Raw genomic sequence first — 8,124 nt, 5'->3', positions numbered from 1 at the left:
AAAGTCTTCCAAGATTCGGGCACGGTTTATCTCGCCTTCCCGGAGTGAAACGGCCGCGTGTTCGCAAAACGTAGCGAGAAATAAAAACCCCGCGATTCGATGCCAAGCAGCAAACCCGCCGTTGTAATACTTGTGCTGGCTACGTACAATGGGAGACGCGAGAATGAAATGTGAAAGAGTGAGCGGAAGATAACGAACAAGGTAGAGTGAGAGAGAGAGAGCGAGCGAGCTGTTGGTTGGGTGGAAAGAAAAGTGTCTTTACTTTTTGAAGGTAAACGAGAGTAACGGCAAATAATTATTACCTTGCTTATGTTATTTTACCAAAGGGTAGAGAGATGTATTATGGAGCGTAATAAAATTTGCAGAAATTATTAAAAAAGACAAAAATTTTGGGAACTTGAGAGCTTTTTCAACACCGATCCTGCCAGGAGTCGAACCTGGAATCTTCTGATCCGTAGTCAGACGCGTTATCCATTGCGCCACAGGACCCTTATTAAAAGGGTGCGTTAACTATGGATCAGGATCACAATAAGGAACAAATATTACATAAATATTACCAATGGATTTTTGAATTTTGTATAAATGCATGTTCCTCCTTCTAGTTCCCTCTCCTGCTAGGTCTCTTTAAATACTTTGTGTACTATCGCACTTTTATCGGCCTAAGAAGGATAAATACTTCTTATACTATAATTAAATACTAAATAATTACACTAAAATTAAAATTTATATACTAAAACCTCCTCATCATCGGTAAATAGGGTTAAATCGCGTTTCATTTTCTTATAAAAAATTGTTTGTAATCCCAAGAGCAATAAAAAATCACCATACATCCTCAAATTTTTTTTTCGGGTTATTCCTTCCCGCTTGTTAATTGCGGTAATTTATGCCATCGACGTTGGTAAGGATGAACCGGTCTCCTGGCAATTTGAAAAGGGCAGTGGTTCAGGTTCAGCGGACACTCAGCGACTGTCAGGGTAGATTATTAACGGTCCGTCTGCTCCAAAGCCCTTCCCAACAATGGCTTGAAAGACAAGATCCATAAAAGCGACGTGAACCCGTTTATATTAAGGACATCGTAATGTTTCTTTTTCTTTCAATGGTTTCCTTGGGCGAGCAGAGAAAAAAAAATCCAGCATCCCTGGTTTGTTCCGTACAAATAATAGATATTTTATTGCAAAAGAAAACAAGGCTTCATGTACCTCACGTTTCTTATAAATTTATGCTCTCCTTATCTTCATGTGATGAGAACTAAAGTTATTTTCGTAATGCAATTTACTAACCGAGACCGGATGTTTTGCTAGCAATACAAATAAATATACCTTTTATAATATATACCATACATGGTCAACAATTGTGGAATAGTCGAAATAGTGTTAGATGAATTAAAAATGGAATAATAATGCTGCCGATGACTAAATAATGGGAACGAGTGAAACCCAACGGCCTACCCTGGGATGACGTCGAACTGACACTGCATCGAACAGGAAATGCTCAAACACAGACGAGTGGAAAGAGTAACAGACAATTTATCGTCACACGAGCGGTGCAGTATCAGCATCAACAATATCGGTCCAATAGTAATAATAATTCCACCCCTGTGTTACTTTAGTTTCCACAGTGGATCAAGATCTTTAAACGGATCATTATTTGCTTCCTCCTTCACAGTGCTGCTTGCCACTTGGGCCGATTTCATCTGGTAGGATGTCAGTATGCCACCTACAAAAAAAAGGGAGAAGACATGATGAATGAGCGTACGGATGAAAAAGGCCACATTGCTTACGCTTGTTCAGTATGCCGTGCCCGTTGTTCAGCACAATCTGATAGGAAAGCTGAATCAGATTCGGATCGCGCAGTGCTCCCTTCCGTTGGCAACAGATCCGGTACCATATGTCGATCACATCTGCAAAGATGAAACAGCAAATTAGTTTTATCGAAACATTCGCTAGCAAATTTCGTTCGCCCAGCACTTACTAATCAGCAAAGGTTTCCGGGTTTGTGTCGCCAGTATGGTCACAATCGCAATCGTTATCAAACTGGATCGATCGGTACCATTCAAACAGTTCAGCACGAGCGGACGCAGTTGGGGTAGCTTCTGCTCGTGATTGTACTGCCGGTACGAATCGATCAAGTTCTGCGCTACCCCTAGAATCTGTTCCGGTGAGCTTTTCGACCACAGTTTCGGTTGCAGCAAGGCAACGGTAAGCGAATAGTCCGAACCGAGCATGCTGATGCGTAACGTACGTTCGGTACAGTGCGTAAGATCGAATTGCTTCATTAGATTCACCGATACATCACCATAGCTGAGCTCTTGACCTAATTCCGTTGGCCAGAAGGGATCCAAAAGCTGTGAGAAAGTGTTAAATATGTTTATATGTATTTTAACAGGCCAACATTAATAATCCTGAACGTCCTTACCTCATTAGCGGTATGCAAACAAACGATCACGTTTGATTTCTGGGACCAGATCATGTTCCAAAAATCGTTTACCGTGTTTGGGAGCGGCGTCTGTGCCAGAATGAAGTGAGGACATCCAAATCCGAGATCCTGTTAAGATTTAAATTGGGGTCACTTTTGAACTAAATTCGTTTCCGGTACAAAAGTATGTAAAGTATTGCATGTTCCAAAAAAACAATGTTTCTGTATTGAAACTGTACATAGAAAAAAGAAAACCTCCTTGTTTTGTAATACTGAATGGTATGATTCTCGGGTGGTTAAAATTTGCCAACATTAGCAGGGCTGGATTGTTAAAAGGGGGAGGAAAAAAGCATAAACTTACCAATTTTGTATCCTTTTGAAACTTTTGAGTTTTTTTTTCAAAATGTGAAAAAAGTTTGAAAAAAACGGAAGACAAAAATTAAAAACCGAGGAACAGAGAATCAATTTTCAAGCGTGCACAAAAAAAGCCATTTTCCATTCCATTCCATCTACGCGATTTAGTTACGCCGTTCGGTATCCTTTTTCTAACCTTAACTCTTTATCGCGCGAAGATGTGAAACATACCTTTACGTACACAGCGTTGATGTAATTGTCCGTATCGGTTGACAGCTGGACGCGGGCATGATCGTACGGGACGCAATCGATCGAGCGATTCTTTTCCGGAAAGAGACGGGCCACACTAACTTGACGCTTCGATTCTTCTTTTACCTAAAAATGGAATAAAAACGTTATATTTTATTACATTCAATCATCTATCGATCGGATTAAAGGGAGAAATAAATATATTTTTTAAAAACTAACAACTTTCGAACCTTCGTATCTTTCGTCTACTTACCAACAAATCCTGCAACTCTTTCCACTTGCTATCCAACGGCGTTGTTCCGTTCAGTGTCTTCACACCACTTGTTTCAACGAATTTTTCCAACCGTTCCACCTCCTTATGGAACCACTTCAATGTGGTCGCATCTTCGAACGGATCCGGTTTGGCAGGTCGTAAAAATACATTATCGGCCGGATTGGCAGCAGCACCGGACACCGTCGCCGTAGCACCACAAACCGATGCACTTTCCCAATCGAAGCTTGAGCTTAAATCCGAACAAAGGGACAAATTGTCTAGGCTTGGTTTGCGTTCCCCAATCGTCACCGAGCTCGGTGTGGCGGGTGCGTTTTGTACCGGTTCCGGTACACTCGTCACCTTCTCCTTTGGTGGTTCGACCGTTGCTTTCGTTGGTGTTAGTATAACGCTGCCCACCTCACTCCCATCAACGGTACTGCCCGCGATCGATCCAACGATGGATGATTGTGGTTGTAAAATCGGCACAGAAATCGGTGGAACAATGGCGGGTGAGAAATCGATCCCCGATAACAGATCGATATTTTTCGACTGGTTGACCGCCGTTTGCGGTGTAACGACCGTTTGCTGTTGCGGTGTTGTGGTAGATGCCGATGCGGTAGTTGTAGCACTCTGAGATCCAGTGCTATCTACGTACGAGTTCGTATGATGCGAGTAATGGGCAATGCTGGCCGCATCGTTCGGATTATTGCTGACGGTGTTAGATGGGAGAGGATTCTGCTGCGGGACGGTGGCTGCATCTGTGGCTTGCGGTGACAAATATTGGTTCGATTGTACGGTGGAGTAGGTGGACGTTTGGTGATAGTAACCGGTGGTAGGATTTGCATTAGGGGCGTAATAGGACGTATTTGCAGGTTGTCCTTGCGGGTACGATGGTGTCGCTGCAGATCCAGTGGAAATTTGATAAGGCTGGGAAGCGGATGAATCTACCGAAGGAGAAGCCGTTTGACCAGAAGCCGTGTACGTTGCGTTACCTCCTAGCTGAGGATTAGTCACGTACTGGTTCTGGTAGGAACCCACGGTGGAATTGGTTGAATCGTACTGAAAGCCACTGGTGTAGTCGTATGCTCCAGTTTGAGGATTGTATGAATAGCCCGGATGCGATCCATAAGATGCAGTCTGTTCCGTTTGATAAGGCGCTTGTTGGTAGTATTGGGATGTTGAAGAGTATCCTTGTTGCATCTGAGAACCGGGCTGTTGGTACTGTTGCTGACCGTTCGAAGTTTGACCATAGTTCCCGTAAGTCGCTACATCCTGAGTCGAAGAAACGGAGGACATTGACTCACTCGAGGATGTTGGGTATGGTGAAGGATAGGAATGGGGTTGGGACACTGTGGCATATTGATGTTGTTGGTTCATTCCAGCAGAATTCTGGTAACCCGAACTCTGCGAATATGAAGCATTAGTGCTTGGTCCAGCTTGTTGATTTCCGTAGTTTCCATCAGCCGTCGGTTGTTGGAGATTCATGTTGGAAAATTGTTGGTTCAACTGTGCCCAGGATGCTTGCTGTTGGCTGACATCGGTCGAAGAAGATGACGTCGAGGGAGCTGGAGATGGCTGTTGCTGGGGAATCACCTGCTGCTGACCATACTGTCCATAATCGTAACCGGTCGCTGGAGGATTCGGTGCAGGAATTTGGTTCTGATTGTAGTAGTAATTCGTAGCACTGGTGTTCTGGTACATGGGATTTACGTATCCCGTAGGAGCAGGTGAAACAGCAGGTTGCGATTGTGATTGTTGCTGTGTTGTGGAGTACTGATTGTAATCGTATCCCGTACCTGCGGCATTCACATTGGATCCAACTCCGTATTGCATTTGCTGTTGTTGCTGTTGCTGCTGCTGTTGTTGCTGTTGGTGCTGGTGATACTGTTGATGATAATTTGTGTACGAATCCTGATAGTAACCACTGGTCCCGCCTATTGACACTCCACCACCACCTCCCACAATCGGTGCCGTACTTTCCGAACCAACGGGGGCAGGCCGAACCGAGGGTAAATGATTTGCCGGATTTTTATCCACTCCGGCAGCTTTAATAGACCCTAGCGTGATAGTGCCCGCTTTGAGATAGTCCTTCAGCTTCGGTCCACCACTTCCACCGCTGCTTCCGGTTGTCGTAGCTCCACCGCTACCACTTACAATCGTTGCCACGGCAGCGTTATCGATCGAGGAACGTTTTAGCACATTGCTCGACTTAAGCTTCTGGTTGCGTTCCTCCTCCTGTACGTCACAGGCGGCCTTCACCCGGGAGTACAGCTTCTGTACATTGCTTTGCAACTTTCTGTAGAATTCTAGCCCCTTGGCACTTTTGGAAAGCAAATCTTCGTACACATCAAACGACGCCGAAAGGGAGGAAAAGAACTGATCTCGCTTCGTTTTCACATCGGATAGACTCTTTAGCGTAGGGGCACACTTTGCGTACACCTCTGTCAGTGCCTTCAGAATGTTTCCCTGTGCTTTCATGTTTTGCTCAAGCAGTCCCACCAACTGATCGTGCTTGGACAGTTCCTTCCGGAACAGTTCGTCCATCTTTTGCTTCTGCTCCGATCCGCCCTCCAGTGCGATTAGCTGCGACGTAATGTCGTCCTCGGTGACGTTGTGTCGCAGATCCTGATACAGCTTAATGCGCTGCAACTTCATTTCCTTCACCTTCTGCACGATCGTGTTTAGCTCCTGGAATACACCATCGTCGATCTTCTCCGCGCAGACCGGTATCTGTGCCTTTATGTCTGGCAGCGGCTGTGAAAGGATCTTCAAATTATGCACATGCAGTCCCATCGCCTTCCGCAGCGTGTCGTTGCTTTCACCTGCTTTGTTGTGAGCCTCCTGGTACTTGGCTAACTCTCGACCGAGCTCTACCATATGTGCGCCACCGTTCGACCTTTGCCCAATTTTTGCCTGATACTGCTCTTCCCGGATTTCATCTTGCCGAAGCAAATTTTTTATCTCCTTCAGAGTGAGTTCTACATCCGAGCAAGTGTCCGCAAGGGTGGACATCGATTGTACCAGATCGGAGATGGCGTTCGGTTTGGCTTGCAGTTCTGCGCAACGATCGACCAAACCCTGAGGGAGACGCTTATCATCCACTGCTCGCGGTGCCTCGATTGCGTCCAAATTAAGCGAGTCGATAAAAGTTTGCAGTTCCGCTTCCTTGTCGTCCAGCTTTGAACCGATCGTGCGAAGCAGGTTGGCCTTTTCCTCACTGTACATGGAGCTACTTTCGTGTGCCTTCATCGGCACGAGTCGATGAAATATGTCCTCTCCCATCGCATCCGGATCGATCACGTTAAAGGCGATCCCATTCACCAGATTCGCCCCCTGCACGGCGGAAATGGCACTCAGGTCCGGTACCTCCTCGTGATAGATGAATTCGTTTTCATTTTTAGCCGATTTGCGCTTCGCTTCCACCACATCCATCGTGAATTGGAGTGCCTCGTTCACTTGCTCGATCTGTGCCAGGCCCTTCGATTCTTTGCGAGCTTCCTCCAGCTTATCGAACGACGCCTGGTACAGTGCGACTCGTTCGCCCATCTTCTGCTGCTCCTCCGACTGTTGTCCCTGGTACAGCAGCAGTATGCAGGAAAGATAGGAAATTTTAAATCGCACATAACGACGCCACTCCTTAAATTGCTTGCTGCCGACGATGTCCTGAATGCGGCCATCGTCACCGTTCTGCGTGAGCAGCGCTGCCAGTGCCGAATTGTAGTAGCTCACGATCTGTGCTGTCACCTTCGCGATAATGCCCGATTTTCGATTATCGCACAAACTTTTCTCCATGATACATTCCTGTGCCTGGGCGAGACAAAGCGCCTGCATAAAGATGAGCAATTCCGTGGAAAGATCACCCTGCAGTAGCAGCGCATAATTGTCCTTCACATAGCCGTATGCCCATGCCGCACACTGGAAGTGTGTGCATGCTTTCTTCATGCTTTCCGGATCGGATCGACTCTCGGCGGCTCCGAGCTGCGTGTGCAGAGCGGCAAAGTTGTGCAGCACGACGGCCATCTCGTATTTGATGTTCCATCGCATGAGCACACAGCCGGAGTACAGATCTTTCCAGTGGAACGATAACATTTGCTGTCCTTCGCTAACCGTTCCCAGCAAAAAGCGGTTCTGGATCGAGTGTAGCTGGCAGTAGTAGCGACGAATAGTGGCCGTTCCTTCCACATCCCGCGTAGGCCTTACGGCATTTCCACGGAGTTGCTCGAGCTGGTAGCATTCCTTGGAGTAGGATGCCGGATCTTCCTGGTAGTACTCCGCTATGTACTGTGAAGCAACAGAAAGAATACATTATCGAGGTCATCGGGAAGATATGGAACTCGCTAATTCAATTTAATCAGTGACGTCCACATAAAACGATGAATCATCTTCACCACAAAACATACCTGTTTCAGGGCAGAGAAGTTGGTCTGTTCGGGGCTCGTTTTCAGCTCGAAGCTAACCATCGGCATCCGCGGTACTGCCTCCATAATGGAGTGAACGTATAGATTTTCAACCCGAACGAATTTAGCACTTTTTGAGGTGAAATTTTCCAACACAAGAGCACTCTTTTCTTTCTTCTCCGAAGCACCAAAACTATTTGTTGTTTTTTTTCTCACTTGACAAAACAACTGCCGATTGTCACTGTGGGAGGACCGGTGGGCAAGAACAATACATTTTTGAATAACAAATTTTATGATAATTAATTTTCTATCACAAAACAAAAGTTGCGGAAAATTAAGCTCTTAAATATTGTTTTTTTAATGTACATTGAACGCGCGAAATCATATTTTCAATCGAGAAATAAGGAAAACATTTAAAAAATTCAATTACTTGCGTTTATGAGCCACTGAGTCGAA

The 8,124-nt window shown here is 45.7% G+C and overlaps 1 protein-coding gene and 1 non-coding gene across 3 annotated transcripts; both read right to left on the bottom strand.

Moving 5' to 3' along the window:
• Positions 1-416: 416 nt before the first annotated feature.
• Positions 417-489, bottom strand: Trnar-acg (transfer RNA arginine (anticodon ACG)). The gene has a single exon. It is a non-coding gene; the product is annotated as a tRNA-Arg (tRNA).
• A 653-nt stretch (positions 490-1,142) lies between these two features.
• Positions 1,143-7,887, bottom strand: LOC125769756 (tyrosine-protein phosphatase non-receptor type 23). Of its 2 annotated transcripts, XM_049438578.1 has the most exons (8): positions 7,672-7,887; positions 3,272-7,552; positions 3,001-3,144; positions 2,777-2,797; positions 2,416-2,544; positions 1,972-2,344; positions 1,781-1,900; positions 1,143-1,716 (listed from the first exon to the last, which is right to left on the bottom strand). In XM_049438578.1, the coding sequence occupies exons 1-8, from the start codon at positions 7,753-7,755 to the stop codon at positions 1,601-1,603; spliced, it is 5,268 nt and encodes a 1,755-aa protein (XP_049294535.1). In that variant the 5' UTR covers positions 7,756-7,887; the 3' UTR covers positions 1,143-1,600. The 2 variants fall into 2 exon arrangements, with proteins under 2 accessions (XP_049294535.1, XP_049294536.1); XM_049438579.1 differs by lacking the exon at positions 2,777-2,797.
• Between the last annotated feature and the right edge of the window lie 237 nt (positions 7,888-8,124).

Source organism: Anopheles funestus, chromosome 3RL (assembly GCF_943734845.2).
Source record: "Anopheles funestus chromosome 3RL, idAnoFuneDA-416_04, whole genome shotgun sequence".
NCBI classification, from domain to species: domain Eukaryota; kingdom Metazoa; phylum Arthropoda; class Insecta; order Diptera; family Culicidae; genus Anopheles; species Anopheles funestus.
Note: the sequence above shows the minus strand (reverse complement) of the source record. Positions and strands in the feature narration are given on the sequence as shown.

What these genes read in the sequence shown, in the direction of transcription:
- LOC125769756 (XM_049438578.1), bottom strand. Translation starts at nt 7,755, where the DNA reads ATGGAGGCAGTACCGCGGATGCCGATGGTTAGCTTCGAGCTGAAAACG. An exon ending in TCAACGCTGTGTACGTAAAG is followed by an intron (nt 2,798 to 3,000) that starts GTATGTTTCACA and finishes AAAACTCAAAAG; the next exon opens with TTTCAAAAGGATACAAAATT. An exon ending in GTTTGCATACCGCTAATGAG is followed by an intron (nt 2,345 to 2,415) that starts GTAAGGACGTTC and finishes ACTTTCTCACAG; the next exon opens with CTTTTGGATCCCTTCTGGCC.